The sequence below is a fragment of the Lissotriton helveticus genome, chromosome 7 (assembly GCF_964261635.1).
Source record: "Lissotriton helveticus chromosome 7, aLisHel1.1, whole genome shotgun sequence".
NCBI classification, from domain to species: Eukaryota; Metazoa; Chordata; class Amphibia; order Caudata; family Salamandridae; genus Lissotriton; species Lissotriton helveticus.
In genome coordinates this window covers 155,596,791-155,620,843 of record NC_136068.1, presented here as the reverse complement: position 1 = coordinate 155,620,843, position 24,053 = coordinate 155,596,791, and the positions used below count along the sequence as shown (strand labels likewise).

At 50.3% G+C, this 24,053-nt stretch overlaps 1 protein-coding gene across 6 annotated transcripts in view; it reads left to right on the top strand.

The window, feature by feature from the left end:
- Positions 1-24,053, top strand: part of GNAS (GNAS complex locus) — a 949,043-nt gene that overhangs the window by 779,970 nt on the left and 145,020 nt on the right. For all 6 annotated transcript variants that reach the window (XM_078651839.1, XM_078651837.1, XM_078651836.1 and 3 more), the window contains one exon: positions 20,541-20,614. In XM_078651839.1, the coding sequence (XP_078507965.1) occupies positions 20,541-20,614 (74 nt within the window). The remainder of the gene's footprint in view (positions 1-20,540; positions 20,615-24,053) is intronic.

Sequence of the window (24,053 nt, the reverse complement as noted above, 5' to 3'; positions counted from 1 at the left end):
TCCCAGTGTAAGAATTGGCTTTTGTAGTTTGGTTTGCCCTGTTCCCATCATGCACTGGGACAGGAACAGACTAATTTGCATACAGCCAGGTTCTGAAACTGGGATGGTGCAATGAGCTAAAAAACGGTGTTGGATCTAGCCCTGATCTTTTGACTGGGTGAGAGTATTCTGCTTAATTCAGAGACTCTGTCCCTCACCACCCCTTGTTGTTAACACTTTGAAATAAACAGCACAGGGTGATTCTTATCGAGAAATCTGGAGGACTTTCATTTCACTTTTTTCTCAGGAGTCTACAGAACTGACCTGTCCTAGGTATCTCAGACAGCTCAGTTTGACTGAACTAGCACCTACATCACCAGTGAGTGTCCCATTTGCATAATTGTCTTTATACAGGTTGTCATCATTAATATCCTTGATTGTGTTGAGTGCCTGAGGGAGATAGAAAGAGGAAAGGATGGGCAGGTGAGGTGTTGGGATTCTTTTAAAGTTGCATTTGCTATATTAGGAGTGACCCCTTGGTGCTATCTCGCTTAGGCTATTGACTTGTACTGTTTCTGTAAAGCAACCATAAAATCACATTTGAACCTAAAATATTTCATGACAGTTGAATTTTCTAAATTGTCATGTCAAACCGAATGTTTTGATTAAATATGTCAAATATTTTGTTCACCAATGAAATAGCCTTAATTTCATGCGATCCATTACCAAATCCAAAGTCAGAACTCAAATCAGCAATGTCCAATCACAAAGCGGCACAGAAACCCCACTAGCCAAAAGCAGAGGAAAAGTGCACCAACCGTCCAATCCCAGCGTGAAACACTGACGTCTGATTCACTCCTCGCAGCAGCTCACTCTCCTTCACAATTTTCTCCGCTTCCACACACTTTGAATTAACCTCTTAAATAACTTCTTGTTGGGGGCGTGGCCAAGCAGCATGGCCGGCAGGACGTGAGCTCCACCAGCTCCGTCCCGAAGACCGAGTAAATCCTTTCATTATCCTGCCCGGACCCCCCCGTTCCCGGGAAAGCGCATCGGAGGGACAGTGGTAGCCCCGCCGGACCTCCTGTGCCTGGAGGGATGGCTCCGTGACCGGCAATCCGCCGTGAGCAACGGACTGGCTGTTCCTGGAGGCGGCGCCGGCGTGCTCTCTCACGCCACGCCGCGGCTTGGACCTGTGCACTGGGCCGGACGGTGGATGAGGCGAGCGGAGACCCCGGCCTGGTGCGCCCTCTGATGTCTGCTGGTGGCTTCTCTGGGGATCCTTGACTCGGGACCGGAGGACTGCGGTCCCGGAGGTCGACGGCTATCCTAATGAGCGGTGAGGAGGGGAGCGGGACGCAGGTGCCGTCCATTTTGTGAGGCCCTGCTGGACTGCAGTGCGGAGTGCGGAGGGCCCCCCCCCCCTGTTTTGACTTGCGCTGCACACCCGCTCATCGGAGCGCCTGCACATCGGAGCGGGGGTTGTAGTTGTTGTCTGCCCTAACCCGCCCCTGAGACGTGGGGGTGCACGTGGGGGCCCTGGACTGCTGAGGGCCTGGCTGGGTCGGACTGCGGAGCTCTTGCTGGGCTTACATATCCTCCCGCCGGCCCGTACTCTATGTCCTGAAGTGGCCTTGGTTTTCTGCTGCTTGTGAGGCATCGGCGGGGTTCCTGGAGAGGTGTCGCTGGGCCCGTGGACGAACGGTGCCCCCCCTCCCCCGCCTGTCTGCCATTTTAGGGTTGGTGTCCTGCGGCCTCTTGGAGATCGGTGGCGGCCGATAGAGGGGTGCACCTGTGCCCCGTCCTGCTCTATCCTGGGGAAAGTTGACAGAAGCCCACGACTTTGCGCTCTGGTGGACCCTGCCCTGTAGTCTACACTGCCTGCTGTGGTCTTATCGGGGCCCTGCCTATTGGTCCTCCAGTGGGGCTGGACAGCCGGGACCGGCCCCTATGCTGTTTTGCCTCTTGGTTTTGCTTGATCCGAGCACTGCTTGCCAATTTCCTCCGGCGCTGTGGTGTCGCATGCCCTGCCTTGCTTGAGTGGCTTCTGAGGGGCCCCTCCTGATAATACTGTGCGGACCCCTAGACCACCTGATATGGCGGGCCGGTCTGGACGAGGCCCTAAGGCTACCCAGCCCAACACGATCACGCAGTACACTACCCCTTGCCTGCTGCCGCAGAGGGTCACGCGCCAGACGGGCGCTGGAGACGGAGATGGGGGTCCACCGGAGCCGTCCAGGGCGGAACTTCTTAAGGCTATACAGGGTTCCCACACTGCCCTGGAACGCCAAATTGAGACGGTGTCCATAGATGTGAACCTTTTGAGGACAGACCTTCGCAAAGTGGCGGATAAAGTCTCTGACGCGGAGGGCAACATCACTCAGCTGCAGGGGGAGGTTGCGTCCCTACAGAAGTCACTCTCACAGCTTACCTCTACTACCCGAGCATTGGAGAAGCGCGCGGAGGACGCAGAAGGTAGGGCGCGCCGGAGTAACATACGGGTCCTGGGGGTGCCGGAACGCCTGGAGGCAGGGAACCCGGAACGATTCCTAGAGACCTGGATCCGGGAACATCTGTGTCCGAATGGATTGTCCAGCGTCTTCGTTGTGGAACGGGCGCATAGGGCCCTGGTGCCCCCTCCACGACCTGGGGAAGCCCCTAGAGCCCTCATCGCGAAAATCCTGAACTATAAAGACCGGGACTGCATCCTCAAGGCGGCGAGGGAGTCGGGACCCCATATGATCGAGAACAGTCGTGTCTCAATTTATCCCGACTACACCCAGCAGGTGCAGGAGCAACGGAAATCCTACTTGGGGGTCAAACAGAAGCTGCGCGAAATGCAGCTGCAGTACATGCTTTTATACCCTGCTAAACTCAAGGTGCTCTCCCAGGGCCGGGCGCACTTCTTTGAGACGCCGGCGGAGGTATGGGAGTGGCTCGAGATCAGAGGAGATGATCTGCCCCCGGGTGAGAGAGGGGGCTCGCGAGATGTCTGGGGGACCAGGCCGCAGAGACGACGGCGTGGAAGGAAAAATCGCCGTTCTGGATCCCATTGTCCTCCTGAGACTCGGCCCACGGTGGGTCCGGATGGGGCCATCCTGATGGAAGTCTTGCCTGAGGGGCCTGGAACAAGTTTGCACGGTGCGGCCGCACCTGATGACATTTTGGTACCGGATACCTTACAGGAGACGCCGGTGAACGCGGATTCTGCAGCCCCAGTGGTTCCGGAGACGGCCTTGCAGACCCCAGAACTGGAATGATCCTTACCCTGCCTCCATTGACTCCGCTGTGAGCTTACCGTTATTGTGTAGCTACTTGTGGCCCGCCAGCTCTTTAGATCTTTGCTTGTTCAGCCTTGCTGTTGAAAGTGATTGAATGCTGCCTGGTACCTCGTACTTGGCGTCTGGGCTGCGTGTGCTCCAAGTGCTGGGAGATGTACGTGGGGACTGTTCCTTCCGAGTTGCTGACTAGGGGAGGGAGGAGTGACCGGGTTCGTATACCGAATCCAACGGGTCTTTTGGGGGAGCTGGGAGGGGGGGGGGTTGGGTTGTTCTGTTGTGTGTGAGTGTGAGTGAGGAGTGTTGAATGGGGTGGCTGTGCACGTCCTGGCACTGGCGGGGGAAGGGCGGGGTGGCGTTTTTGGTTGTTGCTATCCTATTGCTCGTGGGTGGGGGGGTTGAAGGGGTTCAAATCGAAATTTCGTATGTTGGGGTTGTTGGGGGGTGGGACTCGTGTTGAGACTGTTGACACTGGCATTTGGCGCATGTTACTTCCGATTGACGGGGTGTTTGCTTTGTGCGATGCATCCTTGAACTTCTCTGTGGCAAGGGCCTACTGGCGACAGCCTAGGCTGTGTTTACATTGTTGCCCAGTTGGGCGTGATTGGTGGTCATGGGGTTTAAATTCTTGACATGGAATGTGCGTGGACTGGGAACGTGCACTAAGAGACACAGGGTCCTTACTTTCCTTAAACGCCATGGAGTTTCAGTTGCTTGTTTGCAGGAGACCCACTTAGATGATGATGGTGCGCAGCGGTTAGCCAAGAAATGGAGAGGCCAGATATTCCATTCCTCCTATTCTACATATGCTAGGGGGGTTCTGATTTGGGTGGCCCCTGGGGTCCCATGCGCTGTCCAATTCATTGATGCGGATGTGGAAGGCAGGTACATATTGGCGAAGCTCAGATTGGACGATAAAGTCCTTTTGATCCTTAATACGTACGCGCCGAATGTTGATGACCCGACATTTTTCTCCCGGATGCAGGATCTTGTGGCTCCGTGCCTGGACGCGCCCCTCCTTTGGTTTGGGGATTTCAACTGTGTGATCCATCATGACCTGGACCGTCACCCACCCAGGGTGGGCACTAAGCCCCGTATGACGGCGTGTTTGCGGGACGTGATGCACAATATAGGGGCTGTCGATGTCTGGCGTACATGTCACCCCACGTTGAAGCTTTACACCTGTTATACCCCGACGCATGGCACTCACAGTAGACTAGATAGAGTGTTGGCGGCCAACCTCCCCTCCTCCCTCACGCTGACGGTTACGCACCAGGCCAGATATCTATCGGATCATGCTCCGGTCACGTGCGTGGCGCAATGGCCTGACCGGACGGAGCGCCCTCGCTCGTGGAGACTCCCGACTGACCTACTTCAGGATCAGGTGGCCCGGGACCATGTGGCTACTTCACTCTCCGATTATCTGGAACTCAACTGGACGGGGAGTGACTTGTCTTACTCCACTAAGTGGGAGGCGCTGAAAGCGGTCGTCCGCGGAGCGTGCATGGGCCTGACGTACGGGGTCAGGAAACAACTGCTATCGGACCTGCAGACCGCGGAGGCTGAGCTCTTGCGCGTTCAGACCCGGCCTGATCCGGACCCTTCGGCTCAGCGGGTGGAGGGCCTGGCCCTTGGGTCGGTCCACGACATTCTCACGAGGCTCGATAGATTTACGCTGGGCCAGTATAGACAAAGACTGCATCGTGAGGGGGATAAGTCTGGACGATTGCTGGCGTGGATACTTCGCCGGGAGTTCACACCCGAACGTATAGTGGCCCTGCGAGCACCCGGTGGTGATATGGTCCATTCAGAGGCCGATGTACTCACGGTTCTGCGAGACCACCTGCGGGTGGTGTATGAGGCTGACCTGTCCATATCGGAGGAGGTCTATCATTTATACCTTGACGACCTCGGCTTGCCGACCCTGCCGGAGGCAGCGGTGAAAGACCTTGATGCCAAGCTAACACTCGGAGAAATTACTGCGGCGATCGCCGCTCTCCCCCGGGCCAAGACCCCTGGCGGGGATGGATTCCCTGCAGAGTTTTATCATACGTTCGGGCATACCCTGGCCCCCCTCCTTTTACAGGTCTACAATGAAGCCCTACGTACGGGCACCCTCCCACCCACCTTGAACCAAGGAGAGGTTTGTATGATTTTGAAACCGGGTGGTGATAACACAGACCCCGCTTCTTACCGCCCTATCACCTTGATCAACTCGGACGCGAAAATCCTGACTAAGTTGTTGGCCAATCGCCTTGCCCCATACGTGGCCCAGCTCGTCCATCCAGACCAGTGTGGCTTTGTCCCGGGTCGGAATACGGCAATGAACCTGCGCCGCCTGAACCACGTATTGCATGAGGTCCGGGGGCGAGAGACTCCCCATGTGCTGGTCTCCGTTGATCTGGCTAAAGCCTTCGATACAGTGCATTGGGGTTACCTAATGCATGTCCTCTTGAAGATGGGGTTTGGTCCCGGCTTTCGAGACTGGATCCGGGTCTTATATGGAGCACCCCGGGCCAGGGTGCGTCTGGGTTCAGCCCGCTCTGATGAATGGCCGTTGGGGAGGGGTACCCGGCAGGGTTGCCCGTTGTCCCCCCTTCTATTTGCCCTTGCGATTGAGCCCCTGGCCATATCTGCCCGTAAAGAATTACATGACTGGGGTATCGTGGTGGGAGACACCACTAATGTCATCTCCCTCTACGCCGACGATGCGCTTTTCTACCTGACCTCTCCAGTGGAGGCCCTCCCCGCTCTGTTGCAACTGTTGGACCGTTTTGGTGCGGCCTCTGGCCTACGCATGAATGTCAATGAGTCTCTGGTGTTCCCACTGACTCCTGGTGACCTCGACCCGGCTGCGGATTCCTTCTATTTGGGCCTCCGTTGTGAACGTTTGGCGTTCCGGTACCTGGGTATTCAGGTGGCCGCTTCCGATGAGGCTCTCTTGACCCATAACATAGACAGGATTCTTGTAGCCCTCCGTAAATCCGTCGCGTTTTGGAACACGCTCCCGCTCTCCCTTATGGGCCGCCTGGCTGTTGCCAAGATGGTGATGCTCCCTAGAGTCCTGTACGTGCTCCAGAATACCTTATGCCCTTTGCCCCCCCGGGTGTTTCGCACGCTGAATTCCCTCCTTACGTCCCTGCTCTGGGCGGGTGGACGTAGCAGAGTTGCGTTGCGTACAGTGACGCAGTGTTGGGATGAGGGAGGCCTTGAGGCCCCGAGATTTGATTTATACTACTATGCTGCACAACTTCTCCCGGCGGCCAGGTGGTTTGCTGATGACGAGAACTGGGAATTGGCATTGTTGACGGGGGTGGCATCGGACAAGGACTTACAAGAGGCTCTCATGCAGGGTCGAGGCGCTGACACCGCACTGCCCTATGTCATCCGGCATACGGCTACTATTTGGCAGCAGTTCGTTGAGCGGGTTCTGCGCCGTTTCACAGGGAGCTCTCCCTTTGGATCCTGGCTCCGATACTCGAGATGGAGGCGAATATGTCCTTCCGGGAGTGGCGCCTAGGTGGCTGCGGGACTCTCGCGGACCTTTATCCGGACGACTCGTTTGTGTCCTTTGAGAGGGCGGCGGACTCCTTTGGACTACGCGAGGGCCAGTACCTGCATTATGGATGTCTCCGGGATGTAGCCAGGACGACGTGGCCCCAATTCCCAGAGGCGCCCGAGCTCACGAATACTCTGGACATCATTTTGTCCTGTGGTAGGGGTAGGAGACTAATCTCCCTTCTTTACTCAGCCATGCGCAGGGACTCGACTCCCCCGTTGGTGCCAGCTTGGGGGGCTTGGGAAGCGGACCTAGGGATCGAATTGGATCCCGCTCAGAGGAAGCGAATTGGATTGTTGACGCGTAAAGTGTCTTGTAATGCGCGTTTCAAACTGATACTTTAACTTTCTCCATCGCACGTATATGACGCCTGCCTCCCTCCACCGTATCTCCCCAGATAGGAGCCATACTTGCCCGAGGTGTAGTGCGGAAAGGGCAGGATTCCTTCACCTAGCTTGGGAGTGCCCCTTGGTACATGACTTTTGGGTTGAGGTGGTGGCGCACATTACCCGGATTACACACCTCACCTTGCAATTAGACCCGCTTCACTGTTTACTGGCGCTGGTGCCCAGGCCTAGGAAGAGGGGTCTATCCTACAAATTGTTGCAACTCCTGTTGGTCCTGGCGAGGAGACGGGTGGCCATTACCTGGATGGGACAGAGGGCGCCTGAAATCCCTAGTTGGTTGCGTGACGCCAGGGAATGGGCCTTGGCGGAGGAGACACATATGCAGAGCACACAAAGGGATGGGAAGCTCCAGGATGACTTACTCGCTTGGAGAGCCATGTGTATTGAGGGGATGGAGGGGGATGACTCTGACGCTACCAGCGCGGAGCTGTTTTCCTCTGCTTCCTCTGTGTCTGATGTGGATGAGGAGGGATCTGGGACGGGGTGTCGGGAGGCGGTGTAACGGTCCCCTGAGCCATGCCGATATTCCTTGTTGCATACGTTTGTCTTTCATTGTGACTACCATTTGATCACTCTGTACTATGGAGACCAAGTTTTGGTGGGCCCTTGCCTTCATCTCCTTGTGGGACTGTGTCAGCGCTACGAATGCCATTCATGGGGGTTATTATTACTGTTGCGTTGTTATTTAGGTTGGAACTGCATCATAGATGAAAATTGGCGTAGATATTGATATTGTATATGTGATTTTGGAAGCACAAGAGCGAAATCCTTTACTTAGTTCACAGGTTTCCCCGTGACGCCGCCCTGCCTCCGGGATGTGGGCCACGACTGGCTGTGTAACCCCTTTTGGACCTGGCCTACCTTGTCCACATGTGTCGACTGACTTGCTGTTTGTATACTTTGTGCCTTCTTTTTATCCTCGCCAACAAAAAATAAAATTTATAAAAAAAAAAAAATAACTTCTTGTTTGTTCTCCTGAGGAAATTAAGTATAACCATCAATCAAGAATAGTCCGCACATGAAAGTGACTCATCGACTATCGAAAATTTACACAATGAATGCAGCTTCACCCGTTTGCACAATAAGGTTCCACCAATATTAACAGAGATTAATCAAATACAACCGCTTTTCCCTAACGTTACCAGTGAAAGTGATGGTACCTCGCACTCCACATCAACCTTTTCTGCAAACAAGTTAAAACGTTTATGATCATCCCAGGATCTTTCAACTTCACTGAGCCTGAAATCAACTTCTCCTCTTCAACAACTTTTAAATATTTCTAGTTACTCACGCGAACCACTTGAAAAGGAAGAGACTCATACAACCACAACATTTTCACCCTATTGATAACACTTTCAAAACTGCAACCGCAAGTTTTGCCACTCCGCCTGGATCTGTACACTGGAAACTGGATTTAAGGTTTATTTTAAAACAGCTTGGGGACTAATTTTTAAAAACTCAATTCAGGGTGTGAACCATAACTCTACTACTATAAACTGCGGGAGCCTGAGGATTAGCCAAGCATAGTTTTAAGATTAAACACCCAACTTACAGACTTCGTCCATGGAAAACCCTGATGGCTCTTGAAAGGTCAGTGGACCTTTGCGACCGTTGGTGAATTGGAGTTGGAACAAAAACATAAAAAATGCATATATCATCAACAGTTAAAATTGAATTGTAAATGTTCAGTCAATGATGAGGGGTTGGTGAAGTTTTCAACACTGTTATTTATCTTAAAGGATTACTATTGTTTTGTCATCTATATTCAGATGAATCGATTTGCAGGAATATCAATAAATAATAATAATAATACGGTAGTTTATAAAGCGCCTGGTTACGCCATCCCGGCATGTCCCCGCGCTGTGGAGAGAAAACCTGCCAAATACCATCCGCAAAAAAACCTTTCCATATAGATGCACCCCTAAATAGTAAACAGATGAGTTTTGAGGAGATTCCTGAACTTGGCCTCGGACCTTTCCAGTCTTAGATCCACCGGGAGTTTATTCCAACTGTGAGCGACTATGACTCTGAAAGAACGCCCCCCCCCCATTCTGGCTTTCTTGATCCGAGGGATTTCAAGCCGCCCTGTCCCACCTGAGCGTAGAGCTCTGCCTGGCACATACCAAGTAACCAGGTCTCCCAGGTAAGGAGGGGCATTGTGCCAGAGAATACAATGGCATATTAGGAGGGATTTGAACAGGACTCTCTTCTTGACCAGTAGCCAATGAAGTGCCGCAAGTGCAGGCTTAGAAGCTGCTCTTCTGGGAAGTCTTAAAACTAGCCTGGCAGCCGCATTTTGTAGAACTTGTAAACGTCCCATACTTTTTTTCAATGCACCCAGGTATAAGACATTCCCGTAATCCATGCGGGACGTGATGAGGGCCTGAGTCATTGTGCGTCTTGCTTCTAGAGGGAGCAGATCCAAGGTTTTGTCTAGTGTTTTTAAAACACCAAAACATTTTCCCACCACACGCCGGATGTGCCCCTCAAAAGAAAGGGTAGGGTCCACCCATATTCCCAGGTTCTTAGCCTCCTTACAAGGAGTAGGAGTAGGGCCCAGACATTGTGGCCACCAATCATCCGTCCAGCTGAGCCCATCTCCTCCGACCACAAGCACCTCGGTCTTTGCTCCATTTAACTTTAGGCAATGCTTGTTCATCCAAGAGGCCAACGCCTGCATGCAAGCCTTAAAGTTGGACGCCTCGACCGATGGCGCTTGGGAAAGGGAGATCAACAACTGGGTGTCATCAGCGTAGGAGACTAACTCCACTCCAAACGCTTGCACCACCTCAGCCAAAGGGGCCATGTATAAATTAAATAAGGTGGGACTGAGGGCCGAGCCCTGGGGCACCCCTTGTTCTAACGCTACCTCAGTGGACTGAAAGGAGCCCCGTTGGACCTGAAAGCTACGTCCCGTTAAGAAAGATTTCAACCAACCCAGTGCAGATCCTGTGACACCACCTTTGTTCAGACACTGCAGCAAGGTGAAATGAGCTACAGTGTTGAACGCCGCACTGAGGTCTAACATTACCAGTGCCATGGTGTGTCCGGCATCTGCACCTTGTCTTATGGTCTCTGTAGCTCTCAGTAGGGCGGTTTCGGTCGAGTAACCTGTGCGGAAACCTGATTGAGAGGGATGTAGAAGATTCGCCTTCTCTAAATGAGCCATCAATTGAGTATTAACCACCTTCTCGGCCACCTTAGCTAAGTACGGTAGCAGAGAAATCGGCCTAAGGTTCTCTAGGACTTCATGGCTAACATTGGGTTTCTTCCTAATTGGTAGGACTACTGCTTTCTTCCAAGCTACCGGAAGTGTCTGGGAAGCAAAGGAGATCTCAAGAACGTGCCTAATATACGGCTCCAGGACCAGCAGGCTGTCTCCCAACACCCTAGGTGGCGCTGGATCCCTAGGGGATCCGGACTTGACACTGAGACATATACTACGCAGGGGGAACTATGAGTTGCTCCAAGCTCCTATCCGAACTACTTGCCCCTGGCACTTCCTCAAAGGTCAACCCGCTTTCAGGGCTGGTCGAGAAGGAGGCATAGATGTTCCTAACCTTCTTTGCAAAGTACTGCGCTACTCGATTGCATTCGGTTACCGAGTCGTTGTCCGGTGCATTCGAGCTGGCCACCAAAGAGATCTCCTTAAAAATGTTAAAATGTTCCTTAGAGGAGTTCTCTGCTTCCCCAATTCTATTTTTATAATGGGAGGCCTTAGCTACTCTCAGCATCATTTGATATTTCCTCTGCGCCGCCCTATAGCAGCTCTTTTCCTTCGTACAAAAGCACTTACGCCAGCTCCTCTCTAATCTCTTGCAGTCAGACCTGGCCGTCTGCAAGGCAGGTGTAAACCAGGGAGCAGATTGCCTAACTCTACTTTCCGGTCTAGTCGGGAGCAGCGGAGCCACCCCGTTGAGGGCCCTAAGGATGCGCTCATCTAGATTTCCATTAGCGCTATCACTGTCGGAGCCTCCCGGGGGTCCACCTTCCTACATCAACTTGTTAAATGTGTCCTGCGAGAAGTTTTTCCATTTACGATGGGGATAGCTCTTATTTCCTCCCCTCTGTCTTTTCCGCCGAAACATTTATTTTAAAGGGTACCAGGAAATGGTCAGACCAGGGGATTGGTAAAGGTGCATCCACCTCCAACCCGTCCCAACTGGCAAATACGGGATCTAGCAAATGGCCATGTTTGTGAGTGGGAGTAGTAATTTTCAGCTCCAATTGCATAGCCTGCAAATCCTGCCTTAAATCTACTGCCTCCTTAAGCGAGACATCTTCAAGACGTATATTCAGGTCCCCTAGCACAAGAAGCCTGCTCCGCCTAATTGCCATATGGGCAATACCCTCATGCAGACTCATCCTGAAATTGCCAAGTGCCATAGGGGGACGGTAGAGGAGAATCCCTGTAATAGAGGTCTGCGGCCCTATTTTTAATCCAAAATAACCTGCCTCACAGTTATCCATTACTAGGGGTTCTAGAGTGCATTCAAGCAGGGCTTTAATAATAATTGCAATCCCCCGCCCCTACCCGTTGCTCTATCAATTCTAGCTATAGTATAACCGGGAGGGAGAGCCTCTATGACATCCGGGTCTGAGTTATTCCCCACCCATGTCTCCGTTAAAAAAAGTACGTCAAGCTTTTCATCTAAAAGGAGCTCCCAGATCTGGATACTATGCGTACTAAGGGATCTACAGTTCAGCAGTCCTCCCCGTAGTATCCCAGTACCTTTTCCATCTATCGGCTCTATCCTTCCCTTGAAGGAGCAGTTAAGGCAGTCACTAAGTTTTATAGCCTCCATGGAGTGCATGCACCGCTCAACTGGGAGTGGCCGCAGTTGGAGCAATTCCTGTCTCCCATAGTGTGTGGGACGCCGCTGAGATTGGGCAGGGGTTGTGGCCCCGGTCCCCTTTCGGCCGCGGACGGGCGCAGACGGACTTGCCTTTGGCGCGCCTTCGGCGCACCTCCGGCGCGGCCGCTGTCCCACACACATTAAGTAGGGAGTGGGGAGGGGCAACTAGAGCGCTGACCTGTGTGCAGTGTACCCGGAAGTGCTGGGCTCCTCCTCACCCTCACATGCTAGCAGTACTCGCTAACACCATGCAGTATAAAACAGCAATGCTATCGCTTTACATTAAAAACGCTCTGAATCAGCGCCAGCAGTAAATGATCACAGCGCACAAGCGGAATGGAGCCTGCCTCTGCCACCGGCAAGCTCGTCTCCACAGCGTGGTCGCGCTCCTCCCCACTCTATGTAGAGGGCGTAAACAGCGCAACTAGAGCGCTGACCTGTCTGCAGTTTGCCCGGAAGTGCTGGGCTCCTCCTCACCCTCCGCATCAATCGTCCACAATGGACGTGGCGTACCGGGGCGGGAGTGCAGCAGGTGAGTAACCCTCCCGGACTCTTAATCAGCCCTAATAGGGTGCACGTAGGTTTAAAAGGTCTAGTACCAACACAGTGAAAGTTTTAAAACATGCTAGCAGTACTCGCTAACACCATGCAGTATAAAACAGCAAGGCTATCGCTTTACATTAAAAACGCTCTGAATCAGCGCCAGCAGTAAATGATCACAGCGCACAAGCGGAATGGAGCCTGCCTCTGCCACCGGCAAGCTCGTCTCCATCCAATAAAAGATTGAGTGACAGCATAAATCAATACACAGTGTTCCATAGAGTAAAACGTCACTAAACTAGCTAGGGGACCTAACCTATTCTAAGAAGAACCCATGAAGTGTTCTTTTCGGATAAGAGTGAGAATAAAAGAAGAACTTCCTATAAAGAGTCCTTCTGGAAACTCAGCCAAGTTCCTTACAGCTGCAGTAGCATCTGTCAGATAGAATGGTCTCTGTAGTAGCATTGATCAGGAAAAGGTCATTAGATAAAAGGAAATAAGTCCCCTTTAGCATAGCTGTTGGTAACAAAGCAAAAGTTAAGCTCTCAAGGTGAAGGTCCGCCAGGTAGGGGAGATGGATCTAGGTCTCTTGATCTCACATCAGGAACTTTTCTCACTCTAACTAGGAGCACTCATTATAATTCACACAATATTGTAACACAACTATTAGGTACTGGCTCTTTTAACCAATGAAAACCACTCATCCAATGGTGTTGTCAACTTCCGATGTCTTTTTCTCCTGATTCCCACAGTAAACATTTGCGTCACTATAGTGATAAACATTGTTTAAGGACTTAGTTACATGGAGGAAAATCTCATGACGACCTTCTTACCCAAGCTCAAAGATGCACTATGAATTTCAGTGTGAAGGCAAAGGCATGAAGCATACATAACATTTCTAAATCATGATTTATTATAACAATCACAACAAGTTTCATTGTATTACAAAGGACCTAACACTGAGTGAGGGAACTAAATGAAACACAAGTTTGAAGTCGGCACATTCTTAAGCAAGCTGTTGGTGCTAGGCAAAATATTTTAATACATGTCTATTAAGCTGTGAGCAAGAATTGAGAGAGAAAGGCTTTGAAACCGAACTAAAAGTGCACATTTAAGAATGATTGTTTAGTAAAACTTTTTTTAAATGTATTCCATAAACATTTTGGAAGCACGCTTTCCTCTACAAATGAATGGTTAATATATATATATCTATTTGCAGCATTATTAAGGATTCTTTCATGTTATGAACTTGACACATTTTTTTCGATGTGCCATTTTCTGTGTGAAACATTTCTGCAGCAGTTTAAACGTATTTCTAAAGTGCAATTCTAACATGGTCTGCAAGTCGAATTTCATTTTCAAACTAATTTCCTCCAAGATTGAGAGACGAAAACAAATCAACCCAAGCATCATGGCCCAGATTGCTGATGATGAAGATAGAGTGGATTCTGTACCTATTGTCACTTCAGAGGACATGGTTTAACCTCCTTGTTTTCTAAGCCTCCACCCTAAATTGATTGCTGCAGGCGGGTTTATGTTTTTCTTTAGACCTTTTGGCTTTGGTTCTGGGATACAAACTGCTTAGTCATAATATGCAGAGGATGAGAGAGAGCAGTAACTGGTTTGTTGTTCTCCACGAGATGAGTGATTATCTTTATTTAAGTCTTAAGCCTTTGCAGATGACTCTTTTGGCACGGGCACGCCCCTCATCAGATGTCTTGCCACTAGATGAACCTAGAGATATCTTTAATATAAAATGGTTCCTTGAGGTTAACATGGGTGTATATGTTTGGGCCGATGCCATTGGAGGAGGGGGTGACATTCATGAAATAGTTTTGCTCAGTCATGTAGGAGATTGCGCAATATTAAGCAGGTGTCGAAGATGAGTTTTGTACTAGACACGATTCAGTACACAGCAGGGTTTGATAAAAAGATTTGCAGTAATATTGTATTATTGTATCTGAAAGAGACTATTAGTTATAGATTCCTTACCTTAGAATTAACCCCAGGTGTCAGACTGGATCCAGAAAAACAAAATTCTTGGCAGTACCCCTGCGTGTCGATATGTCGACGCCATGATCCTAGTCACCTTTTGATTTACTCTTTTTCGACTATTGTCAACATCTTTTTTTGAGTCTTGTGACGCCTGGTGCACAAGGGATGACCAGTCGTTGGCCCGGTTTCAAGCCCTGTGACTCCTGTCACAAGTTGATGTCGGTCACCGACCTCACCTCGTGTGCCCCTGGTGCCTGGAGCGTGACCACGACCCGAAGTCGTGCTCCGACTGCTCTTTGCAGTCCCGAAAGCATTTGGAGGCCCAGCAGTCTGCTTCGCGCTGTTTGAGGTCCCGGTCGAGAGGGAGGACGCAGGACCGGTCACAGAGCCATCACCATTCGTCATCCAAGTCTTTGCACTCATCGGGTAAGTCGAAGCACAAGAAGAAGGCAAAGAAGCATCGTCGCCCAGTACGTCTGCCGAAGCGACGTGGGACCTGTAGCGTCCCCGCCTTCTTTTACGAAGCCCTCCACTCCATCTTTGGGCATCCCTACTCCACCGGCGGGCCTTCGGGCTCCCTGGACTCGGCTGGGAGCTCTAGGCCTTCGATGCCGGCAGGTCCGGCCTAATCGCCGCAGGTCCCCTATGGATTTAGGCCTGGATCCGTATCTGCGCTGACCGACCTCACGGTACCTTCCCTGGTGCCGATTCTAGTAACGGCACCCCCGACGCAGGCTGGGCACCCAGCCGGTGTAGACCCTTGCCTCACCCCCAACTTGGACACGGCGCCGGACCGACATCAGTACCGGTGCCAGAGGATACTTTTGTCCCACTGTTAATGCCTGGCGTTCTCTACTGCCCTGAGTGGCAGCCAGTGGAGGGTAAGGAGGGGTCTGCTGACCCTCTTGCAGACCAACCTGATCAGCCGGACTGGTGAGAGGAGTTGGGCGATGCCAATGGTATGATACCTCCCCAGACCTTGGTATGCTTTCTCCCCCTACCGTGGCTACGTGAGTTGTTGTGTAGGGCGGCTGAGGCCTGGACCTCAAGCTTCCTACGGTCGCTGTCTGGACTAACCTCCTGACGGAGGTGCTTCAGCTGACAGCAGCCTCTTCAGAGCCCCTGCTGCCTTTTAATGAGGCCCTCACTGACATCCTTCTGGGCACTTGGTCCAAGCCCAGCACAGGGGCTCCTGTGGACAGGATGATTGCCCGACGTCACCGCCGGGCCCGGGCGACCCGCTTTTCCTCTCCCAACACCCTACCCCGAGAGCTTGGTGGTCCAACCCTCAACCTCAAAAGCTGCATTCCCTACATCTCTCCCAGATAGGGAATCCAAGAAGCTGGACCATCTTGGGAAGATGTTTTCTTTCTCCAGCTTAGGACTGCGGTTGGTGAACACCGCATGTCTCTTGGGCCATTACACACACACTGTGTGGGACACGGTTGCGCAAGTGCTGGCATAGTGCCCAGAGGGGGCCCGGGTCGTGCTCACTTGCGTTGTTGCCGAGGGTCGAGATGCAGTAAAGTTCACCATCCGGTGTGGGCTGGGTATTGCTGACTCTGGATAGAACAATTTCAACATCAGTATCCCTGAGGCGCTACACCTGGTTGACTCTTTTGGACATGACTTTTGATGGCCTTTGCCTGTTTGGTGACAAGGTGGACAACACGCTCGAGGGTTTCAAGGACTCTAGGGCTACGGCCAGATCCTTGGGCCTCCCTGCTACCCCTCGCCCCATGCAGTCTGCTTTTCACCCCATGTAGTCTGCCTTTCACCCCTTTCGTGGCTAAAGAAGGGGTGCCCCATCAAGTTCCACACAGAGCCATTGGCCTGGTCAAGCTACCCAGCCTCTGCGCGGCCAGGGACGTCGGACCCAGCGGCATGGGTCTGGGGCCAACGGGTGGGCCAGTCCACCAATGCCCCTGCAACAGCCTCTTAACCTTCCTAGTCTGACCTTTCAGTGCCACCAGTTGCCAGTGGGCGGCAGGATCCGCCATCACCTCCCCCACTGGCGCAATATCACGTCAGACAGGTGGGTTTTGCAAATAGTCCGAAGGGGCTACTCCCTCCTCTTCAAGGTTACCCCACCCTCCATGCCACCAACATTCCATTGCATGTGGAGGATCATTTGACTCTTCTCCGTCAGGAAGTTGTGGCTCTCTTGGCCAAAGGAGCTATCGAACGCATCCCTGTGCCAGAAGTTGGTTGTGGTTACTACTCCCACTACTTCCTGGTACCCAAGAAGGACAAAGGTCTGCATCCTATCTTAGACCTCAGGGACTTCAAACGCTTCCTCCGGAAGGAGAAGTTCAAGATGTTAACCTTGGCTCAGGTCTTGTCTGTCCTCGACCCTGGAGACTGGATGGTAGCGTTGAACTTGCAAGATGCTTGTTTTCACATCCCCGTCCTGCCTGCCCACCGGCGTTACCTACGGTTCACGGTAGGCCACGAGCATTTTTAGATTACCATGCCCCCCTTTGGCCTTACCAGTGCCCCTCGGGTGTTCATGAAAGTGATGCCGTTGGTTGCAGCTCATCTGCGAAGATCAGGGGTTCCAGTCTTCCCCTATCTCGACGACTGGCTGTTGAAGATGGACTCGCCCCAGGCTGTCGTCTCCCACCTCCAGACTACAGCAGACTCGCCGAGGTTCACTATCAACGTGCCAAAGTCACACCTTACTCCTTCACAGATGCTCCCTTTCATCAGGGCAATTCTGGACAAAGTGCATTTTCGGGCTTATCCTCCTGAGCAGCGAGTCCAGGATTTTCGAGCTATGATACCGATGTTTCCGCCTCTATCCCAGATTTCGGTGAGAATGACCCTGAGGCTGTTGGGCCTCCTGGCCTCCTGCATCCCTCCTGCATCCTGCATATGCGGGCTCTGCAGTGGGACCTGAAGTTCCAGGGGGCTCAGCATCATGGGAATCTTTCCAACTATGTACAGATCTTGGAGGGAACTGCACAACAGCTGCAGAGGTGGTCAACGAACCAAGCTTGGGTCAGAGGTAGATCCCTCTCCCTTCCCCTACCAGACCTCACTGTAGTGACAGAGGCGTCACTCCTGGGATGGGGTGCCATTTGGGGGAGGTGGAGATCAGAGACATCTGGTCGCCGGCAGAGTCCGGGCTCTATATCAACCTGCTCGAGATCTGCCTGGCACTGAAAGCATTTCGGAAATCACCACTGCCATGTGATACTGCAACAAACAGGGCGGGGCTGTAGACCCTATGTCAGGAGCCTCTTCGCCTCTGGACACGGCTGGAACATCCGGGCATAACCATGGTGGTTCAACACCTGCCAGGTTCTCTGAATGCCAGGGCGGACAAACTCTACCGTCGGTGCCTTGTAGATCATGAATGGCGTCTTCACTTGGAGGTGGTGCAAAGTCTTTCAGCGGTGGGAGAGCCTTGGTTGATCTGTTCACCACCAAAGAGAATGCGCAATTTCAGCAATTCTGTGCGTTGGAGTTTCCAAGGCAGAGCTCGCTCTGCGAAGCTTTTCGTCGCTAGTGTAACTGCGGCCTCCTGTATGTCTGTATCACTTCTGCACAGAGTGCTAAAGAAGATCATGCATTACCGGGTACAGGTTATTGTTGTGGCTCTGTACTGGGCACAAAGAGTCTGGTACCCAGAGCTCCTGAGCATGGCCATCGAACCCCCACTCAGACTGCCCCTTCAGGAGGATCTTGTGTCACAGCAATAGGGGACGGTTCTTCACCCGAACCCGTCCAGCCTCCATCCACCTCCTTGCATGGAGATTGAGCGGCGAAAGTTGACAGCTTTCGACCTTCGACCTTCCGCCTGAAGTCTGTAATGTCATCTTGGCAACCAGGCGTCCCTTGTAGATGGAATACGTTTGTGGCATGGTGCACAGCAAAGGCTGTGGATCTCCTTTCTGCCCCTCTTTCAACGGTCCTCTTGTATATACTTGGTTTGGCCCAGCATGCCTCTGCTTTGGTCACTCTTAAAGGCTATTTTGCGGCTATCTCTGCCTTCCTTTGGCTGCTTAATATGCCTTCCTTGTTCAAGTCCCCTCTTGTAAATAGGTTTTTTAAGGGCATTATTAATTTTCTTTCCTCCATCTCCTTTCAAAATACCCCAGTGGAACTTCAATCTTGTTCTTACTTCTCATGTGTGCTCCCTTCGAGCCCCTTCATAACCGTCCTCTCAGGCTCCTCACTTTGAAAACTGCCTTCCTTGTTGCCATCACTTCTGCTCGCAGGGTGAGTGAGCTTCAATCTCTTTCTTCCAAGCTCCCTTTCTTCTCCGTGCACCCGGAAAGAATGGTGCTTCGAACGAGGCCCTCGTTTCTTCCCAAAGTAGTTACATCTTTTCACATTAGACAAACTATTACTTTGCTCATCTTTTTTCCACCTCACCCTTCCAAGGAGGATGAGAGACTCCACCGTCTGGATCCTAAGCTTGTGCTGTCTTTTTACCTTGGCCCCACAAAAGAATTTGGGGTGGATAATGAACTCTTTGTTTGCTATGTAGGTCCCAAGAAAGGTCGGGCTGTTCAAAAGCGTATCATCTCTAGTTGGCTTGTCCGTTGTAACAACATTTGTTACCATTTGGCGAAAAAGGAACCTCCTGTGGGGCTGCATGCTCAGTCCACTAGAGCTACTGCAGCCACCACTGCACTGGCACGTGGGGTCCCACTTCTTGATATCTGTCAGGCAGCCACATGGGCATCCTTGCTCACGTTCACTAAACATTACTGTCTGGATAGCCAAGTCCAGAGGGACGGCTATTTTGCCTGTTCGGTCCTCCAGGACTTCCTGGTGTAAACTTGGTTTGAAGACCCTCCTCCGGGGATGGTATTGCTGGTGTTTTGGTTGAGCACTTATTCAAATTTTATTGTGGAACTGAACACAGAACTTGTGCCAGCATCAGCCTTGTAAAATCAGAAAAGTAAAATAGAAACCTCTTAACTAGGATTAAGAAGGTTTTGGTTGATGGTCATAACTTGGTGGACAGATTAAAAAATGTGAGGACATGGGGTGCTCTTAACCTCGGAAATTCAAACTATCCTCAGTATCATTTAATGATAGAAAGAATTTTGAGGGTAGCTGTATTTTCGAATGAACAGAATTCTTGGTTCAGTCTGTGTATGCACACATTTGATTTCTACTAGAGGTAAATTAGCCTACTTAGCTCAAGATATCCTTTAATAATCTTGATTTCTTCACTGTATTTGTAGGAGCATTATAAGCACAACTTCATGCTTTCTGGGATGCTTGCAACGTATTCATCTTGCATTGGAATTGGTATGCACACTTTTATTTGAGCAAAAAGTACAATTGATGGACAGAATGCAGAATGTCATACAGTCACCCCAGTACAGAGATCTGGGCCTAAATCCATCGTTTTTGGCTCACCATGCATTCCAGTTTGGACCTAGCCAAATGCAAATCAGTCTTGACCCAGCGCCCAATGGGAAGAGTCCAGCCCGTACTCTGTAACACTTTTATTTGTGATCAGACAAATGCGTTAAAGGTTTTTTGCTTCTGGAAATTGCTAGATTTAGAGAAGTGAATTTAGAACGCATGGTAAGTAGACAAAGCTTAGAGCTAAAGGGTCTGTGCCAGCAGTAGTAGCAGGGTTATGTCAAACTATGTTCTCCTCACTAGCATAGTCGTCTTAATTGAACTTTGAATTCTTGCTGTTTAATCAAGTCGATTAGATAAATGTAAATAAGTGGAACTTTGTGCCCATTTACAACAAATTACTAAATAAGTCAATGGGACCCATGGTTTTGCTTCTTTCTGTCTTCTTATTTTATATTGTGTAGCCAGACATACTGCTTTTTTGTTTTGGAATTTTGGAATTATATTGAAGAATTATGTTTGCAAATAGTGTTTTTAAAATCTGAAAAAGTGCTTTATTTTAAATTATATTGTGTTCTCTCTCCATATTTTTTTTCAGGACCTTCTGAGATGCAGAGTTCTGACATCTGGAATTTTTGAAACCAAGTTTCAAGTTGACAAAGTTAATTTTCAGTAAGTAAGCTGCATCTTGACTTGTTTCAGGAACATTACATGGCTTTAACTGTTTAGGTTTGTGACAAGGGAGAGGGGAGCGCTAGCAAATTGTATACCAAATCGGAATTCTGGGAGGTTCACCATGGTTTGATGTGAAGGAAGAAATGTATATTGTTAGTGTTTCCTCTGGTTTTAAAATGTACTGCAGAGCAATCCTCAATCATTGTGGATATTGCATCTGATTGGCCTGTTCCAGGTCAAACAAAATGGAATAGAAAACCATTGTAATGGCATTGAAATACATTTCGGAGGCCAAGGTGGCTGCTGAGTCAAAGACCTCGGGAGCTCACCTCCACATCACTCCATCCCTCAGACAAGCGCTGATGTCGAGCGCTGCCTAGAATGCGCCCTGGCCCCGAGAACTGTCCGCGCTGGCGTGAAGGAGAGCGGGGGATGATTGCAAGACGCGACGGTGGACAAACTGGAAAGACAAATTGCTGTTCGCGCTGGGAAGCTCTAGCCCGGTTGTTGCTGACAGCTGTCTCAGGCTGGGGTAATCCCGTCAGGTGCCGGCCAGAGTTGCTTAGCAACACAGACGCTGGATTCACGAAAGTGCTTCGTGAGATGGCGATGGCAGCGCGAGGAGCACGAAGTAAGACATGCTCAACAATCCAGGTGTATACCTCTGCAGCGCCGCATGAACCCGACCTTGAAGTAAAGAAGCCCGGTCAAGTCACGGGTAAGAAAAGTAAATTAAACAATGGGAAAAATGCGAAGTCCCTCGCGCCAGGAAATGTACTTGCTGGAGGATCGGAAAGAAAACGGCCTGTAATCACGAGTCTGTTCTCTAAAAAAAAAAAAAAGGATAGGAGTATGGCGGAGAGAGGACAGAGGAATAAACAAATGAAGGATTGTGCCAATATTGAGAGAAATGGTGAAACTCAGACACAGATTCAGGAGAGCTCGATGGATGTAAACAATATCCGAACCTCATGGGGGTCAAGTAGTGAGATTACGGTACAGAGTATGGCTGATTCACCCATAACTACCCAGCAAGAGATTGAGGGTAGCAAGGAAAGGAACCTGTCGCAGCCTACCCCTCCCATTAATGAGAAAAAAAGAGAAAGATGACAGTGCAAGCCAGGAAGCAAGGCAGTCGCCACGCCATCTGACAGATGGTTTACAAGAAGGCCTCTTGGAAAATACAGAGTTGGGCTACCTATAACCCGATCCTATGGAAAAAAATGATTCACTGAATGAAGAGTCCGGAGACTCGGATATATTTGAATCGGCAATTGGTAGTAGCGATGACTGGTGCGTAGACACCTCAACAAGAAACTGTAGCCAACAGGGTGGTAAAAAGGTGCCCAGGAAATCAAAGAGGCTATCGGAAGGGAAAAGGAACACACGTAAGCGGGATGGAACGGAGGAAGAGGGCGAGCTGGGGTGGGACTATTCAGACACACAACCACATTCCCTGGTAGGCTTGCATGGAACAGTGAGCTTAGACAAGAGATCTCAAGGGAGCATGGTGGTTCATAGGGACCCTGAGCAGACACCCGAACCTACATTAGCTACGATCCTGCAATCATTAAGTGCATTTCAAAATGAGGTTAAAACGGAAAATCGGCACGCCCGTGTTGCTGAAAAAAAATACAGGGTTCAGTGCGCAAAATTGGGAAGACCTGCACTGAAATAGCGGAAAGGATGAGTATGGTGGAAAATCGGACGGAAGTGCTGGAAACCACAGTTGACGCTTTAAAAACATAGGTGACCTCACAGGAGAGTGCAGTGAAAGACCTGTGGAATCTGGAGGAGGCAGAAAATCAACAACGTCGGAATAACCTAAGGATCTCAGGGATCCCGGAGAACAGTGAAGGCAACGATATTCGCGCATTTACTATCAATTTGTTCAAGAATGCGTTTCCAGAACTAGCGCAATGGGACTGGGACAAAGAGATTCAACGTGTGCACAGATTCCAGGTGACAATGTCTAAACGTCCGCAAAATAATCAATCATATCCTAGAGTTATTTTGATCTATTTTGGAAATTTTTTGTTCCGTCAGGCGGTGTACGATCTGGCCAGACCTAATAAAAAACGTAAATGGGAACGTTTTTTATTCTCCGCTAAACCATTTTGCACACGCCACAGTGGAGAGACGCTGGCTGCTTCATCAGCTGATTACACCGTTTCAAAAAGCAGGCGCGGTAGCTTTTCTCCAGAACACGGCAAAACTGAAAGTCTCGCATGGACGAACCTTGTTTTTTAAATCAGAGATACAAGCCAAGCAAACATTGAAGGAAATCATTGCAGGGAAATCTGGACACTATGAGAGCAACCAATAGCTTCCTTCTTTCTCCTTTTGTCTTTTTTTTGTTGTTGTTCTTTTTTGGTCCATTTGGATGTTTTCTTTGTGTATGAAGTAATTGTTACTTTTTGTTGCAGCTGGGCGGAGGGGTAAATCGGGCGAATATTTAAGAAAAAGATGTATACACAGTAGGGGCAGGGGGGTGTGGAGAGTGGGAGAGTTTGGTCAGACGCTATTACACAGGCTACCTGGTGACTGGCTTTAAATAACAAGGGCAGAAACCGAAAGTTTTCCAGGCACTGAAAGATATGTGTGTGCTACATGGGCTGATTGATGGTTGGCAACTAGAGCACTCTGGCGATCCGGGAGTTACGTATTATTCTTACCCGCATTCCCGGCATGCACGGTTAGATTACATGCTTATGTCTAGCTCCTTGAGTTCTGCCAGTATAATAGAAAATATGCCAAGAGTCTTATAGGACCACAATCCTCTAGTACTAAATCAGGAATGTGGGGTAAATAAAACCAAGAAGAGGATATGGACGTTCAAAAGAGTGCTACTGGGTAATGAGTAATTTTGTCAACATATGAGCAGATGGCTTCCGGGATTTTTGGAGGATAATCTCGGTAGTGCAGCAATAGATGTGGTTTGGGATGCCCTAAAGGCCGGTATTAGAGGGGAGATGCTGTAATTCTCTCTTAGCTCTAACAGAGAGGCCAAATTAAAGATGGCGACGCTACAACACAATTTGGGTAGGGCCGAGGGAGAGATGATTAAGGTTGTTCAGGAGGGGCGAGTATCTAATAGTGAATTAAGTCTGGTAGCGATTGCTAAAAATAATATAATTTATGTTTTAATGGAGAAAGCAGTAGCCAAGGCAACAATTCATAAAGAGAAAATATATGAATAGAATGAACAGTAGGGCCACCACCAACTGGCGGTTCGCACCCGAGAAGAATACTCCGCTAATGTAGTAAAGAGATCAAGGATCCAGAGTCGGGCCTCAAGACTGAATCCTCTGAAATTAGAGCCGTATTTGAAAGATTTTATCAGAATTTGTAATAAAACAGCAGAGAATCAACAGGGCAGACCTGAGGTATATTTAAATCTAAATGCTCCGGTAAGATTCGAGAAAGAGGATCAAGA